General features: G+C 35.3%; 1 protein-coding gene across 1 annotated transcript in view; it reads right to left on the minus strand.

Moving 5' to 3' along the window:
- Nucleotides 1-1,223: 1,223 nt before the first annotated feature.
- Nucleotides 1,224-20,764, minus strand: part of LOC101509669 (protein MICRORCHIDIA 2-like) — a 28,673-nt gene continuing 9,132 nt past the window's right edge. The window contains exons 9-18 of the mRNA XM_004509268.4: nucleotides 14,271-14,369; nucleotides 11,979-12,086; nucleotides 11,739-11,885; nucleotides 10,835-10,927; nucleotides 9,784-9,835; nucleotides 9,590-9,701; nucleotides 8,300-8,522; nucleotides 2,407-2,480; nucleotides 1,739-1,781; nucleotides 1,224-1,650 (exon numbers count right to left, since the gene is read on the minus strand). Coding sequence (XP_004509325.1) covers nucleotides 1,552-1,650; nucleotides 1,739-1,781; nucleotides 2,407-2,480; nucleotides 8,300-8,522; nucleotides 9,590-9,701; nucleotides 9,784-9,835; nucleotides 10,835-10,927; nucleotides 11,739-11,885; nucleotides 11,979-12,086; nucleotides 14,271-14,369 — 1,050 coding nt within the window. The 3' untranslated portion in view covers nucleotides 1,224-1,551. The remainder of the gene's footprint in view (nucleotides 1,651-1,738; nucleotides 1,782-2,406; nucleotides 2,481-8,299; nucleotides 8,523-9,589; nucleotides 9,702-9,783; nucleotides 9,836-10,834; nucleotides 10,928-11,738; nucleotides 11,886-11,978; nucleotides 12,087-14,270; nucleotides 14,370-20,764) is intronic.

Genomic DNA, 20,764 nt, shown 5'->3' on the forward strand with positions numbered 1-20,764 from the left:
CTTAATCTTGGCCATTTCAAAAAATAATAATGAACAAGATGGAGGTCTAATTGAAAATATTTGTATGAATGTTATTCCCAAAAGTTTTTAAATTAAAAAAAAAATTAAATTTTGTTTAGATCAACAATATTATACTATTATAAGTATTAGTAATATGAGAATTGAGAAAACAAACAATGGAGAAACCATAGTTTGAAAGTACAATTGAAAAAACTTAAAATGAATCATATTTAATAAATGATGATGAAAATGATACAATAAATTAATTATATATAGAGCAATTAACTACCAAAGTAAAAACTAACTCTAGCAAACTGATAAAAATAGTTAGTTACAATAAGAGTTATAGATTACGGACAAACGAAGTTGAAGATAGAGAGGGCCAAATTCACTTCAATTTTGCCTGATTGCCTTGTCTAAGAAACAACTCAAAATTTCATAGCACTGATCACAACTCCCCTAACACAAGAATAAGTGTGCTTGATTTTATGGTCAAAATAAAAATTAATTTTGAAAAACTTGTTTTTGGAAAATTATTTTTTATTCAAATTGAGTTTAAAATAAATTTATTTTAATTTTGAATTAATTTTAATGCAAGTGATTTTGCCTGATTACACATTTTATTGAATAGAATTGTTTATACATTGTTTACATCAAAGACATGAGTTAATATTTTAGGGGATTGATTTTGTATTTATCAAACAACTACTATAAATTTAAAAAATATCCATGTGGTTCAAAACTCAAATGCATGTGAAATTGTTTGAAATTTATTGCTGAAACTGAAAGAGACCTTCCTGAGAGCTTTTACAAATAAACTATGTCTTTGGTTGTGCATCTCAGAAGGATTGGTACATTGGTTGTGTTATGACATTATCCATACTCCATAAGTGGTGAGTAAATGCAGGGAGGAATTGGAATAAGATGAACAGTTCTTTTTAGAAAGGAAGAAGATGAAAAGTTGGTGGAAGATGAACGTCGTAAAAGGGTTTAAGGCGAATGAAATTAAGGTGAGAGAGTGATTAGCGAGACTAATTCAAGTGAATTTTGATTTGAGCCATTCATTTGAATTCAATGACTCATTAATTCTCTCACTCTCACATATGGATGTTCTTTCTCACTTGATATGCCCCGTGTTTCCTATGTATATATTATTCATTATCATGTTTATTTCATTTAATTTAAGCGAAAACATATTCCACGAGTAACAACAAAGTGCAAGATATACACAACTAATCATTCAATAGTAAAATTAATTCACAATCACCATGAAAGATACAATTTAATTTCTTGCTTCACATAGAATCAGTTTTGGACGGTCAAATTGACTTCTCTTAAAAATAAAATAAAAAAATACTGCAGAGTCAAATCATGTTTGACCTGTCCCAACGTCTGTTCATGGACTGCAGACGAAAAACCAAACATTTGCTAAATAAGTAGTAATGCAAAGCGCTTTTGACTAAAGCAAATTTTGTTCTTCCAAATCAGCCAAATTAGTAATAGCCAGAAACCAGAGGCGCATTTTACTTGAAAGGTGAGATGAAAGGAAAATCAGCATGCACCCTTCTGCTTCCTCTTGCCCTCTATGAGTGAAGAAATATAGGCACATTTGGTTTGGATTTCATTAAACTCATTCTCCAAGTCCTCAACCTATTTTAAGTCAGCAACATGAACAAAAATAAAACATAAAGACCTTTGTTATCATAAGAATCAAACTTTGCTCTTTAACTATTATTACCGTCTTTTTCAACTCTGTCTCCTTTTGCCTGTACTCCTCACACCTGTAGAAATGGGTTTCAGTGGAATTTATTTAACAATAAAACTAGTAAATAAGATGCTCGGGCACTGCAAGCAAATAAATACCAGAAAGTGATTGTCACGTTGACCTTGCATTCCAGAATTTAGAAATATATAACCATAAAACATTGTTTAATAAGCCATAAAGTTACTAATGATTCATGATTCCTATATTGCACAACCAAAATATACGATATCTTAATGGAGCATAATTCTTTGATGTGAAATTTCATTTATATACATGCATGACATAAAATATCTAATACAACAACAGATCATATGAGAAAAACATCTAATCATATGATTGTAAAGCAAATATATGTACATTTATATAAGAGAATCATTCAACTAGGAGACGATAACATTCACCAAAAATAGGAAACCAAGAGAAAACTGAGTGGCTCAAAACCACATCCTTGTCACAAGTAGGAAAAGTAATAAAAAGTCTTGAGGTTCAACAAACCCATTAAGAGTAGGGAATGGGATTGATCAAGTGTTGTGTTACTTAGTTGAAAGAGCGGGTAATAAATGTCAAAAAGGATTGAAAAGTTGTGTTTTCTTGAAGTATTTTATTTGTCACTGTACATATAATTTGAAAAAACTATCTACCTCGTGAAAAGTTTTATGTTTTCTTCACAGATATCATCAATAGATACTAACGCTGAAGCTCCACTTGATATACCCTGTTGATAGAGACAACACATTAATCATGAGCCTCCAAATGCAGCAGTGTACTCACACTTAGAAAATAAAATAAAAACATTTTAAAAAACCATTGTTTTTTAGTGTAGTTTATATGGCTAGTCCAAGCCCAGAGAAAAGTATCAGTAGGAAATCGACTATCATCTTATCGTGTTAAACCTTTACACCAAAAGATCTATATAAATGCATCCAAACCAAGGGAGAAAAAAACGGAACTCTAACCTCTTGCTGCAATATGGAATAAGAGATGCCGTGGAAGTATTAGCAAAGAATTTAATTCACACACAATTTAAATATCAGGCATGAAAAAATGATTTCTAAGTTGGTATCATTGCAATCCATAGCAGTATACCCTTTATGTTAAAATGTTTCTTATTCCTACATCTTGACTAGCTGGACCCCTATCAGCAAAAATTAATGCAAATCATTCTGCTCTATATACATCATATCCATTCATGAAAGGAATAAGAAAATGACCAAAATACTAGGAGTAATCCATTCAAGCAGATTTAAGCCATTGTAAATGTGTACAGACTCTACAGATATTATTAGACCCAATAATGCTAATCAACCAAACATTACACACAATTACAGATAGGATCTCGTTAGGAAAAAAATTGGTTAAAGAAAGGATAAGGTACAAAATAAGTAGCTATACAGGAGGGAAACATAGTAATGATTGTTTATAATGCAAGGGTGAAAAAGCAGATATCTACTTTGCTGTTCTGCTTTCTGCTTGAACTCGGATATAAAAAATAAATGGAAAAGGGAAATTAAAATGATTCTGGTAATTCCTATACAACTGCCAAAACCTTTTACTAATAAATGGAGCCGGCGTGTCATGGACCATATAATGCCACAATGTCCAGCTATTGATCATGTCCAAGTTTCCCTCTACCTCTCAATTATTTGGCTACCCTCTATCTAGTCTCCCCTCCTCACACATGCCCAAACTAGCTATCATGAGACTCTACCAATGTTTTTGCAATGGGAGCTACCCATACTTTCACTCTACCAATTTCTTTCCATACTCTATGTTGAATAAGAGAAAATGAGAGAGACATATGGTGAAACCGTGTGCCTGAACTACACAATGGAGTCTGTTTTATATAGGCTCAAGGAAATAAATACAAAAATAAATATGGGAGATATTATCCCTATTTACATGATATGTAATAAATATAAATATACTTTCAACACTCCCCCTCAAGCTGGAGCATATAAATCATATGCACCAAGCTTGTTACATATATAACTGATTCGAGGACCTCTCAGAGACTTAGTGAATACATCTGCGAATTGATCATTGGAATTAACAAAACTAGTGGTGATGTCGCCTGATTCGATCTTCTCCCTTACAAAGTGACAATCTATCTCAATATGTTTGGTCCTCTCATGAAAAACTGGATTAGAGGCAATGTGCAATGCTGCTTGATTATCACATATTAATGTCATTTGTGTTGCCTCTTCAAATTGAAGCTCTTTGAGTAACTGTTTCAACCAAATGAGCTCACAGGTCACTAATGCCATAGCCCTGTATTCAGCTTCAGCGCTAGATCTTGCAACTACACTTTGTTTCTTACTCTTCCAAGATATTAAATTTCCTTCAACAAGTACACAATATCCAGAAGTGGATCGATCGCCTATCAATGGGTGAGCCTGCCCAATCGGCATCTGAATAACCAACTATCTGAGTATGTCATCTGTTTTCATAAATTAGACCTTTTCCTGGAGCACCTTTAATGTATTTCAAGATTCGTATCACAGCATCCCAGTGTTCTTGACAAGGAGAATTTAAGAATTGACTTACCACACTGACTGCAAAAGAAATGTCTGGACGGGTGACTGTGAGGTAGTTTAATTTACCAACCAATCTTCTGTATCTCCCTGAATCTAAAAATGGCTCCCCATGATTAGGTAGAAGTTTGACGTTTGGATCCATAGGAGTGTCAACCGGTTTGGCATTCAACAAACCTGTCTCTTCAAGAATATCCATAGCATATTTTCTTTGTGAAATTACTAAGCCGTCCTTAGATTGGGCTACCTCAATACCCAAGAAGTAGCGGAGCTTGCCAAGATCTTTAGTTTGAAACTGATGAGATAAATGTTGTTTCAATTGGAGTATGCCCTGTTGATCACTACCAGTTATGACAATATCATCTACATAGACAATCAAGTAAATGCACCCTTGGGTTGAGTGGCGATAAAAAAGAGAATGATCAGCTTCACTTCGAATCATGCCAAATTGTTGCACTACTGTGCTAAATCTACCAAACCAAGCTCGAGGAGACTGTTTAAGACCATAGAGAGACCTCTGAAGTCGACAAACCATGGTAGAGGACTCCCCCTGAGCAACAAACCCAGGTGGTTGCTCCATATACACTTCTTCTTCAAGGTCACCATGCAAAAAAGCATTTTTAATGTCAAGTTGATGTAGAGACCAATGTCTGATGGCTGCAATAGAGAGGAGTAGTCTAACAGAGGCCATCTTAGCCACAGGGGAGAAAGTATCACTGTAATCGAGGCCAAAAACTTGAGTGTACCCTTTTGCTACCAAACGAGCTTTAAAACGATCAATCTTACCATCAGGACCAACTTTCACCGTATAAAGCCAACGACATCCTACTAAAGACTTTCCAGACGGTAAAGGAACCAATTCCCATGTACCACTACTCTGAAGTGCACACATCTCGTCAATCATTGCTTGTCTCCACTCTGGGTGAGATAAAGCTTCACCTGGAGATTTAGGAATAGAAACAGAAGACATGGAAGACAAACAAGTATAATGCAAAGGAGAAAGACGATGATAACTCAAGCCAATGTAATGAGGGGATGGGTTACGAGTAGGACGTATACATTTACGAATAGCAATAGGAATATCAAGGGTCGGATCCGATAAAGAAGGAGGTGGCGGTGAAGGAGCGTCTGGAATGACCTCGGTATCAAGAACAGGTGTAGGGACATGTACAACCGATGGTGGTTGACGACGACGATATGTCTGAAGAGGTTGTACAGTTGGAGGATCAACAAGAGGAGTCTCAAGTGGGACAGTGGGAGGGGCCACAGGAGGTGTCTCAGGTGGGGCATACGTAATAGGCTCTAATGGTAAAAGAGAAGGTGAAATAGACTTTGGTAGGTCCAGAGGAATAGTTGCAGACAAAGGATCAGGAAGCGACTCATAGTATGTAACAGACTCAAAAAATGTGACATCAACCGATATGAGATATCGTCGAAGAGTAGGAGAATAACAACGATAACCTTTTTGGGACCGATGATAACCCAGAAAGACACATTTTAATGATCGAGCTGAAAGTTTGTCAAGACCAGGAGTGAGATTGTGGACAAAACATGTAGATCCGAAGACCCGAGGAGGAAGTGAGTGAAGAGGGGTACCAGGAAAGAGGATCGAGTGAGGGACTTTGTTATCAAGAGCAGACGAAGGCATGCGATTTATAAGATAGCACGCCGTTAGAACAGCATCGCCCCAAAAGCGAGATGGTACATTACCATGAAGAAGGAGAGTACGAGTGGTTTCAATAAGGTGCCGATTTTTGCGTTCGGCTACCCCATTTTGTTGAGGTGTATGAGCACAAGATGTTTGATGAAGAATGCCGTTAGAGGTCATAAAATTTTGAAATTGATGGGACAAATATTCACGGGCATTATCACTGCGCAAAGTGCGAATGGATACACCAAATTGAGTTTTAATTTCCTTATAAAATTGTTCAAAAATAGAAAATAATTCAGACCTATTTTTCATTAAAAATAACCACGTACAACGGGAAAAATCATCGATAAAGGTAACAAAATATCTAGACTCAAGTGTGGAAATAGTACGAGAGGGACCCCAAACATCTGAGTGAACTAAAGCAAATGGGGAGGAAGCTCGTTTATTAGCTCGATCAGTGAAATGACTACGAGTGTGTTTCCCTAATTGACACGACTCACAATTTAAGCTAGATATTTTGGTTAGATTAGGTACTAATTGTTGAAGTTTGGGAAGACTCGGATGACCTAACTGAGCATGTATAGTAAGAGGAGAATATGTGGTAGGGCACGCTGTTGATGGGTTTGAGAGATAATAAAGACCATTAGACTCACATCCGACACCAATTTGTCGTCCTGATATTCGGTCTTGCAAAGTAACATTGCAATTAGTAAATGTGACAACACAGTCATGAGAACGAGTCAATCGACTGATAGAAATTAAATTAAATGGGCATCCAGGCACATAAAGGACAGATTTAACTAACAGAGTAGGGAGGATTTGGACAGTGCCAATCCCTTGAGACTGTGTTTGGGAACCATTGGCTGAGACTATCCTAGGTAAATAACCAGATGCTGTGAGAGAGGAGAAAAGAGTCTTGTTACCAGTAATGTGATCAGATGCACCAGAGTCGAGAATCCATGGGCTATGAGAAGGTGAGATGCAAACAGGTGAATTACCACTTTGTGCAGCGGAAACAGCAGAACTCGAGTTCTGACAATACTCTCTCCACCGAAGAAAATCTTTATAAGTAGCCATAATCAATAAGTAGTTACCTAAAAACCAGCAGCGAAACAGTGGCGGAATATGGTTTTTTTTTTCGATGAACAGTACCGCGCGATGAATAGTGCGTGCGATGAACAGTGGACTGATTTGCTGGAAAAAAAAATGAACGAAAAGCGACAAAGAAAGGGTAAACCGGAATTGAGACACGGTTTACCGAAAAAAATCTCACCGAAGGACAGTGGGTCCCGGGGTAATCACGATATAGGGTTGTCTCTCTTAATAGGCTCTAGATACCATGTTGAATAAGAGAAAATGAGAGAGGCATATGGTGAAACCGTGTGCCTGAACTACACAACGGAGTCTGTTTTATATAGGCTCAAAACAATAAATACAAAAATAAATATGGAAGATATTATCCCTATTTACATGATATGTAATAAATATAAATATATTTTCAACACTCTATTTCTATTCTATCATAGTAGCATTCACATCTTTGACTTTGTAGAGCTGGAATTTTATTCCAGCTCTTCATTGCCCAATGTCGAGTACCATACAACAATGCAAGTCTTGTAGCCATGCAATAAATTTTATTTTGGGTTTAAATCATATTTTTCTATTAAAAAACCTCCAAAGCATTTCACCGTATAATTTATCCTACTTAGAATATGGTTGCCATCCACCTCTACTTTCCTCTTTACAATTTAGAAATTGGTGATAAGCCACTCAGCTAAATTGAGTGCTCCTTCAATCCCAATTAATAGTATAAAATTTAACGACTTGGCAAGGCAAAATCTTTTCATATAATTAGTCACATCAAGTTCAATTTAAAAAGAGAACAATTGATTTTAACAAATCCAAGCATGGGTTTATAAAACTAGGAACTAAATCAACTATAAAGGAAGCTGCATCCATCGTCTGATACATTAAATACTAAAATCAAACCCCAAATGCAATCAACTGAGGTGCTCCGCTGAGAAGTGCAACCCTGAATTAACTAAGCCTTGATAATGCTAATAAGTTTTAAAAATGTGTCTTCCTCTAGTTTGTTAATCCTAGACATTAGAAGAATTCATATGCAAATGGGCAGTGACTACTCCGAAGCATCATCAACATCTCCAACAGGCATGATTATGAATGCATTATTCACAATAGTATGCATCTATGTGTGTTTAATAAGTTATTTTAAAAAATGAGAAAAAAGTAATAAACAAAGCAATATATTTCATTCTACATCCAGCAGCAAGTATGATTATAAGTGGTAAAATTAGATAAATACGGCCTTTGCAGATTACATCAACTACTTACACACTGTTCATGAATCAAACTTTGATTCCAAGTTGCAGGAAGACCCTCATTTGGCTGATCCAAATTCAAAACTTCTTGATGTTCAGCTTCTAAGCAAATATCTTCTATCAACTCATTCCGTGAATTATTTGGATGCCCTGCTGATTGTCGAATCCGGGCTTCCTTTAGCATTTGTGATCTGAAATTTAGAGGCTGATATCCAACTAAGTGACAGTGCTCCTTCCTATCTAGTCCAGAACAAATTTCCCCATATCAAACAATGTCAACCTCATAATATGGAAATTCTAGAAAAGAAGTATCAGGAAGCACTTAAATTTTCACATAATCAAGTCCTTATTGTTGGCAATTTTCCAAAAATAATACAGAAGTGAATAATGGTTCCATTCATGGCAAGCTTAATCCAACACATAATTTTCAAGGGGGCTGTTCTTAAGCTAAGTAGCAAATCATTATAGAAATGAATAGACTTTTGTCTGTCTGTATTTACTACTAAAGAAGTTGTAACTTTAACTCCAAGAACATTAACTGAAAATCTAAGTCACATGCATCAAATTGAATAATTTATAGTAAAATATGAGTACACCCCATAAACTGGTTTAACCAGCTTATTAAGGGTCACAAGTAAATTAGCAAATTAAGAAGGTATAACTACAATATACAGAAAACGAAAATTTGAAGCATCAAATCCAATCATTTTCCTAATAAAATTAGAGTCAAAACCCTGTAACTAGTTATTCAACACGGTCATTAAGACAGCTCATTAAAGGGAGCAAGTAAATCAGAGAACTAACAAAATATTAAACTCCAAGAGGATAAGAAATAAGTTTTCAATCTGTTTTCAAAGATTTGTACAGGAAATATCGAAAACAGTCTTTTTTTCTTCTTCTGTATTTACTATACAAATCTTTTGAAACTGAAAATAGATTGAAAACAGATGGTAGTTTTGTAGTTAAGGTGAAAACAGAAAATTATAATAGAAAATGCTTTCTCAAAGTAAATGGGCCTAAGCAGCAGGTGCAACATTTTTCAAATAAAATCAGAGGCATAAACCCTGTAAATTGGTTAACACATGAACAGTCACTAAGACAGCTTACTGAAGTATGCAAGTGAATTAAGAAAATATAGAAGAAAAAGAACTCTAGGATACATCATTAAAGAAGCATTAGGAAATATCAAGTATCAACTACTATAAGTAAAGAAATTCGATATTGAATAGCATACATGCTTCACTAGAGCAGAAAAGTAAAATAAAAGAAACTGTCCAAAATAAATTATGTAGTACAAACAAACCAGTATTCCATCGTCATTTGTTTCAGCTTCGCTTCCAGCCGTATGAACAGTACTGATCTCTCAAAGTCTTGTTTATCATGTGCAGGTTCTATAAAATTGGCTTCAAGAATTCCTAAATATGTACCAGTAAATTAAAAACCCTGGATATTGTGAAGTTCTTGCACAGAAATCAACAGGAGAGGATAAGAAAATACCAACAACACCATTCCCTTTTGATGAACCATCTCCAGTTACTTTCCAAAATGGCTGCATTCTCACAAAAAAGTGAACAGCATCAGATCAGGATAGTATGCTGTTAGGAGCCCAAGAATAGGATTCCAAAAGAATTTGAGGAAGAACACTTGCATTAAGAAAAGATAAAAAATAATAAGAAAGAATCTGACACGAGGTATGGTATCATGTGGCAAAACGTTACTTTATAGTTTATTGATAATTGATTAGTCGGTTAACTCGCCCTCGTTTTTGTTTGATTACCTTTACCAAAAACACTACTTTGCAGCATGACCGAGTTTGGGACGGGCGATTGGCATTGAATGTGAGTCTCATGACCTTCACAAATTATCCATCCCATGTTTGTTCTGCGACAAATTTCCCTCTTACATACATTCTAAGTTGGCTCTGTTTGGTCTTTCTAAACTTCAGACGATGGAACCGTAGTCTATCCTAGATTCATGGAACAGCCCTGATCAGGCCACTATGGTCACGCTCTACATGTTGAGTCTTGAGTGTGGGGGTTGGGGGTATTGAGTGTCCCACATCAGATAATAATATGGCTCGAATAGTGGTTACTGGTTATTACTTTCAAGTAGACACATCCCTCACCTTACAAGTCTATTTTGTGGGGTTGAATTGGGCACAATCCAAATTCTAAAGAATATATTATATAGACTTCGTCTAACAATTACAAAAATCTCAAAACATCTTGATTACCATAATTACAAAACATTATTAGCATGTTAATATTCTTTACATATTTACTACTGTTGAGTTCTCTGTTGAACTCTGAACAGAGAAATAGATATAATTTATATTTGCGAGATAATTAGTAAGGATGCTACTTTCAATGTACATGAACATATATATACGTGACTCTACTTATTGATTTCCTTTTCTACTTCCAACAATATATAAGAATGGTGGTTTGCTGTATGAGAAAAGAAATACAAAACATATACTTGAAAATGCAGCTGAAAGTAAATGCAATTATAGATAAGACATTTCAAGCACTAAGAAGTCAGAACATACCTTGATTAGGCGATTTTTGTGGTATACATTAAATCCAGTAACATTAAGAGAAATAAACTCCTTTATAAATCCAATGGTTGTCTCCACCATAGCCTAAAACAGACCACAGTCCTTAGTTTGAAAAATTGAAAAATAAATTGCTTTCTTAATTAATTAAATGTCTCAGGGTGATAGATAGGAATATAGGATGGTAGACAAATAATTACTGGTTGTTGGTCATATAACACTAAATCGTCTTCTGATACTGATATGGAAGAAAATTAGAACAACGAAAAAGATGCACTAAGGGAGTTAAGGAGAAAGACAATGCAAATCATGGAGGGTCTGCTCCTCCCAAACCCAATCCTTTCATCACTCTAAATCGGCTATGACTATCCTCTCACTATTCCTGTATGCCCCATGTAATACATTCTGCTGCTTACTTTCTTCACCATTCTCTCACACACTGATGTTTAAAGACGCTGATCAGTGGGATGATTACAAAAAAAAATTATCAAAAATACTTTGAATTTATGACCGCTTGACTGGTTAACTAATCTGAAAAATGATCCTTGAATTGTCTTTCATTGAACAATTCCTCTGCATTGAGCTGCAATCCCTTGATTCAAGGGTATTACAATGATAAGAACCTAAGTACAAGTTACAAAATAATTACAGATTTTTAGACTAATTGATATATACATTCCTAGAATAACAGACGGATTCCAAAACCAATAACAATTCTACAAATTTTTTATTTAATATCTGGAGCTAAAGATCCATACAAACAGGTTTTATATCAAGCAAACTTTATTTATCTATTATACGGTTTTTCATTCATGAGGAATATTTAGCAACTTCTATGGTAGTGTATAAAATTGTTTTAAATGATTTTGAATGCATACTGTCATATTAGTGATCTAACCGCTTGAGTCGTGCCAATCTGGGGCTTGTATCTAACTACTGCTGAATGTATCAACTCATCTGTAATGTCAAACTGGTCGACAGGCTTTCCCCTTAGTATGATTTTGAAGTTCGAAAATTTTCTGAGATATAGCATAGATACATATGCCTGAAAAAATATTAAGGGTCAATCAGAATAGAAATTAAAGAATAGACATTAACCGTTGCAAGTATAGCTGAAATTCTCAGTATTTAGCATCACCCGTAAAGAATAACGAATGCGGTAAGAAATATGTGACTGAAGCTGAACAGTTTTTTTGTTCAACTTCTTCCCATCTCCTCTGTTGGCCTCATCTCTAAGCATGATATCCTGTGCAGCAGAACAAAGCAGATCATGATTGCTATCAAAATATTGAACAATATTAAGTATCGAAAATTTACAGCAACAGCACTCCAAGCATATGCATACACCCCTCAACCACTCATTACATTAGACTCGTACGAACAATACCAAACGAGTCGAATATGAGAGTATGATAGGAAGAAAAAAATGGCCAAACCTAGCACTTGGTATCGCTAATTTTTATGTATTGACATGAATAACAAAGATACGACAAAAAAGCTACAAAAACCAAATGAAGGTGTAAAATCACTGCAACCCAGTACCCAAAATCATCTCTTGCAACTAATTTCTTGTTATAAAGATATTAATAAAGATAAATGTTAGAATATTAGAAAATATCTTATAGTATCTTTTATATTATATTAGAGTATCTTGATTTATTTTCTATGATCAATTTATAATCATAGAGAATCTTAGAATATCTCTCTTTATTATTATGATTTGTTCCTGATTTAGGATTGAGTCTATGTTTCTCTATAAATAGAGATTAGTATTGAATCTTTTGTATTGAAGTCAGCATTAAGCTATTATCAATAATATTCAAACCCTTATTATTTTCTCTCCTCCTTTTCCCTAAAATCCCACAACTTCAACAATAAGTAAGGCCTAACCGGTTTTGAATTAACAAAAAGAAAAATACACGGAGACAACTAGGAAAAAGATCCAAGAGCATTGTCATTAACTGAAATAAAGATACAGTATAACAGTAAGAACAGAAGAAAAGAATGTCGTAAAAGAAAAATGCTATCGCTGCCCTATGGCTTTAGGCACCCTGATTACCCACATATGCTGGAATGCCTCGTGCAATCTTCTCCATGATGAATCTCTTTTGAATAGATGCTTTGGCAAACAGTTGTGTATAAATTGAATTTTGACAATTCAATAAGGTTAAGTTTGAATAGAGTTCTAAAAGTTGAGAATTTTAAATACAAAGATAACTATTTGCATCAACCGAACTCCTTTAGTTAGTCAGAGCATCTCCGGTGCTCACTTTTAAGAAACTCAATTTGGGTTTCATACACTACCATCAAATGTTCCCTACAATGCCACATCATCCTTAAATAACTCTTACACATTTTGCTCCTATGGTAAAAAAATTAAAGCAACCCTTCAGCAAGCTACACTTTCATATTATTTTATTTGCACTCAACTTTTCCCAAATAAAAATATTAATTCATTTATTATAATTTATACATAAAAAAATAATAAATGTTAATACATAAATGTACTGAGAAATACAAAATGAGAACCTAAAAGCAAAGAAAAATACACAAATATGATGAGAAATACAAAACGATAAAAATACACAAATATAATGAAAAACACAACCATGAGAAAGAAACAAATATGATGAACCACACATGACAGTGAGAAATATAATAATTAATTTTTGTTATTCTCTTTCCCCCTCCCCCTTCTTTTTTTTTTTTTTTTATGAGTTGGTTGATGATGATTGATGAAAGGAAACCATTTTTTAATCCAACCATATCATATCTTATATCAGATATCTCAACAAAATCTATGCAACCCACTTTGCCACGCTAGGTTCCTCCAATGGGAAGAAAAAATAAGGAACAGGTTCAGGCTCACTCTCTCTCACAGTTATCTCCATTGTTATTATTGTGCTGAGGAGATGTAGGACTTGGGCTTAGGGCTTAGGTCAATCTCATAAAATTGGTTTGCAACATGAGGACGGCTTAAGTCTGATATGAATTACACTGACCGTATTGCTAGTCGATGTAGAACTCACTCAACAAGACAGTGTGGAACCAATTAGTATCTAGTCAAGGAAGTGATCTCAATCATTTCATAATTTGTATTCTTATTTAATTTGATTAAGGCCAAGAATCTGGCTATAGTAGGCTTGAAATTATACTAGCCGTAATACACCAGTATTTCACCTAATTATTAGTATAAATAGGTACAACTTACAAGTGCTTTGTAATTAAAACACACATTATCAATATAATATTTTATTGAGAACTTATTTTCTTTCTTTTTCTATTTCCCTACCCAAACCTTGTACTTTCAACACATATTAAACAAGCTATATTTGAATATTTTCGTCATCCAAAAAGAATATCTGAAAATATACTTCCAAAAAACTTGCAAATGAAAAAATTTATATAGCAATCAAGATACACAACATACCTCAGCATCATCATCAAAACTCAATTCATATATTCCTTCATCATTCAACCACAAATTATATATTAAAATCTTGGTTCCATGTGATCCTATATCATCAAACTGAAAATTATGAAAAAATGATCAGTAAAAAGGAGTCCATAGCTAACATTTTGAATGTAGAAATGAGCTATCAATAGCTCTACTGCATTTCATTTATTGCATACATCATTTAGAGGTGATTCACATGCTACTGCTTTGGTCAGTGGCCCAACAGATAATGCCATTATACTATAATAATGAGAATGGATGTCCTCATAATACAAAAAGAAATCTATACAGACCTTGTAACAGTAAGTAACAGTTAATTTATTTCTCATCTTAAAATGAAAAAAGAAAGGTCTGCTGTTAACCATAACTCTCATGGACATGCATATGAATGAAACTCCATGACTAGCGCATAGCCATATAGTTCCACAGTCTAGCATGTTTCAGAAATTGGTAGAAGAGGCTAACATGAAACTTCTAGAACTCAGTGCAAGTACTTGGAGCTTAACTCATCGTGAATGAGGTCTCTATGGCATAACAGTTGATCAAGGATAACATTAGGTATTTGACTTCTTTTTGGAGTAAAGCACATGAGGTACTGGGAAACTCTGCTCCATTAATGTTTTCTCTGTCCTACGTTGTTTTGTATTAGACTATTAGTTCAAGACGATTCCTTACACTCCATTGTAACTTCTCCTCATCTAAATGAAACATTTTATTAATCAGAAAATAAAAAGATTGCATGGAAGTCGAGGAAACTCACAGATAAAGAAAGAGTGAGTGTAAAATTGGGACATTGTGACTGTTAAATTACCAATGTGACACTTCTCAAGCCTACGTTCTTCTCTAGAGGCACATAGCTACTTGAAATATTACCAAAAATCATATGTCCCAACAAAATTGATTTATGTTTGTTGAAATATTTAGTAATTATTATTATTGATATTGGTCGATTCTATCTTCATTGTGTTATTTTAGTTCTATATATCAATCCTTGATTTAAGAAGTTGACTTTGGTGTACTCTCTCCATGGTGTATCAGGAGCACTCTTTCATTAAAATAAACAACTACTAAGTTACTGCAATAGTTTCTACATGGTATCAAGAGCTCTAGGTTATTCCCAAGGGAAACCTATTCTTTCTCAATGACCCGTCCAACTAGTTGGCGGCAGGCCTTCACTGACTCAGTTGACCACTCGTCCACAACTGACAGCCTTACTGGTGATGGAGAACACACATCAATTGGCAGTGTAGGTGGCAGCCAAGGATGTGGCAGCACACCACATGGGGAGGTGGCTATGATGTTAGTTATGGCAATGCTGGTCCTTTCAATTCAAGAGGCAGCGGCAAAAATAACTCTCCACAGGCTAACATCCAGTGTCGGTATGGCTCAAACTACACAAAATGATCCCAAACTGTCCGACTCATTTTTGATGGCAAGGGAAAATATGGCTTTCTTACTGGCACTATTCTGTAACCTGCATGGGCAGATCCAACTTACAGGTTCTGAAGAGGCTGGAAAACGATCGTGTGTTGATCTTTCTTGTAGGGCGGAACAAGGAGCTCGATGAAGTAAAGGGTAGAATTCTAAGGGAGAAAAAACCCATTGTCGTCTATTCGAAAGACTTTCTCTCAAGAGAGACAAGTCGACCTCTACCGTAGCAACTGTAGTTATGCACTTGCCACTAGAGACTCCAATGAAGAAGGCAAGAAAGATGGTAAGATACCTAAGAAACCATGGTGTGACAATTGTAGACATCCATTGCACACTCGTTCAACTTGTTAGAAACTCCATGGGAGACCTCATAATGTGAAGAAGGGTGAAAGTCGTGCACTTCAATCTACTACTTCCTGATCAAGAGCAGCAGTCTCCCACAAGTTCACTTTCGCTCGCAAAGGAACAACTAGAACAACTGCACAAACTTCTTGAGTTCCATAGCCCACAAAGATAACTTTTTAAGATCATCCCATCTTAGTGTCAACCCTAGCCATACTTGTAATGATGATTCAGGTGCTACTGATTATGCGCCAGCAAATCTAGTCTATTTTCTTAACATAGTCCTTGTGAAAGTAACCTGAAAATTAAGATTGTCAGTGGCTCTCTTTCAATCATGGCAAGGAAAGGTGTTGTTCTTTCTTCATTATTAACCCTCCAAGATGTATTGCATGTTCCTAACTTGTCATGTAGTCTATTATATGTCAGTAAACTAGCCCAAGATAAAAAGTGACAAACCCACTTCTTTGATATCATTGTGTGTCTCAAGATTTGACCTCGAGGGAGATGATTGGAAGTACTAATAAAAAATGGAGGACTCTACTACCTTGACGATGGACCTAAAACCATACATCAATCCGAACAAATAAGTTCCTTCTTTAAATCCTTTTTTGCTTCATATAATAAGGATGATATTACATTGTGGAATTTGAGGTTAGGTCATCCTAGTTTTAAATATCTAAAACATTTGTAGCCAAAACTATTTGTTGATAAAGATTTTTCTGCTTTTCAATGTGAGATTTGCGAATCTGCTAAACATTGCCAAAATTCTATTCCTATGCAAACATATAAAACCCTCAACTTTTTTTTGTTATTCATAGTGATGTTTGGGGGCCTAATAGGATAAGTTCTCTATCCAACAAAAGATGTTTATCACCTTTACTAATGTTCATACTAGACTTTGTTGGGTTTCTTTATTAAAAGAAAGATCAGAGGTAGGACAAATTATCAAGTTTTTTGTAAATTGGTGCAAACAAAATTTAATTCCAAAACTGATAATGAGACTAAATACTTTAACACTATTTTGGGACAATATGGAAATGGGATTGTTCATCAAAGCACGTGTGTTAACTCACCCCAACAAAATGGAATTGCAAAGAGGAAAAATAGACACCTCTTAGATGTGGCAAGAGCGTTGAACTTTTTAAAACATTTTCCAATAGCTTCCCTTTCAGTTGACTTACCATTGAATTTTTTTGGATGTACTGCATTAGTCCATGTAAATAAATTACTTGGAAAACATGAGCCTCATGCCATCAAATGCATTTTTATTGGATATTCCACCACTCAAAAAGGATATATATTTTGATCCTAATACAAAAAAAATGGTTTGTAACAATGGATGACACCTTTTTGGAAAATAAACCATTTTTTTTAGAACAATTATCTTAGGGGGGAATCAAATGAAGATTCTTATTACTCTTTTGAAAATTTGATTCTTGAAGAAAATGTGCATACATCACATAGTTTTGTTCCATGTACTACTTCACCAAAAGAAATTGCACCGGGGACTTTGAGTGAACCTACTCCTACCATGAGTGAGGATCTCACTCAATCAGGGGGCAACAGCTCAAAATCAAGATTTTAACAATAAGTCTTTGGAACCTGAGATAATCAAGAACTAAATCAAATATCACCACATATGTATCTTTGTAATGAAACAGAAGGAAGGTTTGAAGAATGTGATCCAACTTGGACATTAAAGGTTTATGTGAGAAAGAACCATGATCACGGGGTAAGGGACTTTATTCCTCGGCACAGTCATGAGTCAGAACTGATGGAGAATAAACCTACTGAAGCCATAAAAGGAAAAACTCTCCATGATACTTGTCAAAATCTGTTTCTATTTAATATCCCTCAATATAGGGATTCGGTTGAATAGGAGTAATAATAGGCATTTAGTTATATATGAGTACTAATAGGGATTTAATTATATATGAGTACTAATAGGATTTGGTTGTTAAGTAATCTACTATATATATATCTGATGTACTACCAATATAATTCATTCAAGAAATATTTTTACTCTAATTCTTGACATGGTATCCGAGCTCTCAATCTTTGAGAGTCTTGCTTCCGCATAAATTTACCGCCTTCATTGCGGTTTTCTTTTTTTTTTTCTGAAACTTTAGCCACCTTCATTGTGGCCCTTTTTGCTGCCTTCGTTGCAGCAATTTAAGATTTTTTTTTGCTGCCTTCGTTGCAGCAATTTAAGATTTTTTTTTGCTGCCTTCATTGCAGCAACTTAAGATCCCTTTTTTGCTGCCTTCATTGCAGCAACTTAACATCTGTTTAACGAAGTCTGTTTGTTGCCTTCTTGCTGTTTTTTGTTCTTCATTCATGGCGGGAGAAGGAGTAGTGATTCATAAAGAAACCGAGAATAAAACAGGAAATAAAAAATTTCAAGCCGAATTGCAAAACCTCTCATCCATTCACAAGTTGAATGGGAAGAACTATTTGAAGTGGTCTCAAATTGTGCGCACTTTTTTGAAAGGTAAAGGGATGGCAGAACACTTAACTGATGAACCCCCCAAAGAAACAGATCCCAAATTTAAGAGGTGGGATAAAGAGGATTCTATAATCATGGCATGGTTATGGGATGCAATGACCTCAGAAATCAGTGACACTTGCATGTTTCTCAGCACTGCGAAGAAGATTTGGAAGGCATTAGAAGAGACTTATTCAAAAGCTAAAGATGCTGCCCAAATATACGATGTGAAGGTGAAAACTGTGGCTGCTAAACAGGGAAACAAGACTGTTACTGAGTATGCAAATCATCTCAAAGCTTTGTGGATGGAAATGGATCATTACAGAGCTATAAAAGTCAAGTGTCCAGCAGATGCAGCATTACTCAAGGAGTATATTGAACAGGATAGAGTCTATGATTTCTTGGTGGGACTCAACTCTGATTTTGATCAAGTTAGAGTGCAAATCCTTGGTAAGGAGAAAGTGCCAGGAATTAATGAAGTAGTGGCTATAGTAAGAAGTGAAGAAAGTAGAAGGGGACTAATGCTGACAGTCCCACCTGTAGAAAGCTCAGCAATGATGGTTGACCAAAAGAAAGGAGGAGGAGCCTATGTGGAGAAGAAAGGTGAAGGAGTGTGGTGTACCTATTGCAACAAGCCTCGCCACACTCGTGAAAAATGCTGGAAATTGAACGGGAGACCACTTAATAGAGAGTGGGGCTCTCAAAACCGAGACAAGGAGTGGGGAAAAAAGGAAGGTCAAGCACACATAGCTACAGGTACTAGTGAAGAAAGTCGAGAAGGTATCACGCAACTGAACCAAGATGAGGTAGAAAAGTTGAGATCTTTACTCACTAGTTTGGAGAAACCCACAGGTACTTGCTCTTTGGCAAATTCAGGTACGTTTCCATTTTCTTTTGGACTTAATGCTTCAAATATACCCTTTAACCAATATTGGGTACTGGACTCTGGAGCTACAGATCACATGACACCCTTACCCACACATTTCTCTACTTATTCACCTTGCCCTAGCAACAAGAAAATATCAATAGCAAATGGTACCCTTATAACTGCAGCAGGTCAAGGAGATGTTCAAATAAATCCATCCATAACTCTACAAAATGTCCTCCATATCCCTAAATTGTCCACCAGCCTTATTTCCATTCAAAAACTCACAAAAGACCTATCATGTAATGTTATCTTCTATAACAACTTTTGTGTTTTTCAGGACAAGCATTCGGGGAGGACGATTGGACGTGCTAGAGAATGGAATGGCCTTTATTGTTTGGATAACCAAGATTCCGCTCCGAAGTTATTCAACAACAATAACTCATTTTTTTCAGAATCAATAAAAACCATTAGGGATAAGATTCTTTTGTACCACTACCGCCTTGGTCACCCTTCATTTCGAGTCATTAAGCAAATATTTCCTTCTTTTTTTAAGAAATTAGATGTAGAGAGTCTTCACTGTGAGGTGTGTGAGCTTGCTAAACACAAGCGTGTACGTTTTCCAATCAGTAATACAATAAGTACTTTTTCGTTTTATTTAATTCATACAGATGTGTGGGGTCCTTCAAATGTTCCAAATATATCAGGTGCACGTTGGTTTGTAACCTTTATTGATGATTGTACTCGGGTTACTAGGGTGTATTTATTAAAACAAAAATCTGAAGTCACGTCTATGTTTCTACAGTTCTTCTCCATGATAAAAAATCAGTTTGGAGTAAGTATTATGAGGATTAGGTCTAATAATGCTAAAGATTACTTTAACCATGGTCTTAATTATTTCTGTCAAAACAAGGGCATTATTCATGAGTCCTCATGTGTTAAAACACCCCAACAAAATGGAATTGCTTAAAGGAAAAATAGCCACTTGTTAGATCAAACCCGAGCTATGTTATTTCAAACTAAGGTTCCTAAAAAATTTTGGGGAGAAGCGGTGTTAACTGCTTCGTACCTCATAAATCGTTTACCTTCTAGTGTCTTTGCCTTCAAAACTCCTATGGAGGCCCTGTCCTCATTCTACCCTAATGTGTCGACCTCCAGTAATCTTACTCCTAGAATATTTGGGTGTGCATCGTTTGTCCATATCCATGGTGATAATAGAGGGAAACTTGATCCTAGAGCCTTAAAATGTATCTTTATCGGGTACTCTTCCATCCAAAAGGGCTACAAATGCTATCATCCACCATCCCAAAAATTATTTGTCTCTCGTGATGTCACCTTCCATGA

Source organism: Cicer arietinum, chromosome 7 (genome assembly GCF_000331145.2).
Source record: "Cicer arietinum cultivar CDC Frontier isolate Library 1 chromosome 7, Cicar.CDCFrontier_v2.0, whole genome shotgun sequence".
Classification (NCBI taxonomy): domain Eukaryota; kingdom Viridiplantae; phylum Streptophyta; class Magnoliopsida; order Fabales; family Fabaceae; genus Cicer; species Cicer arietinum.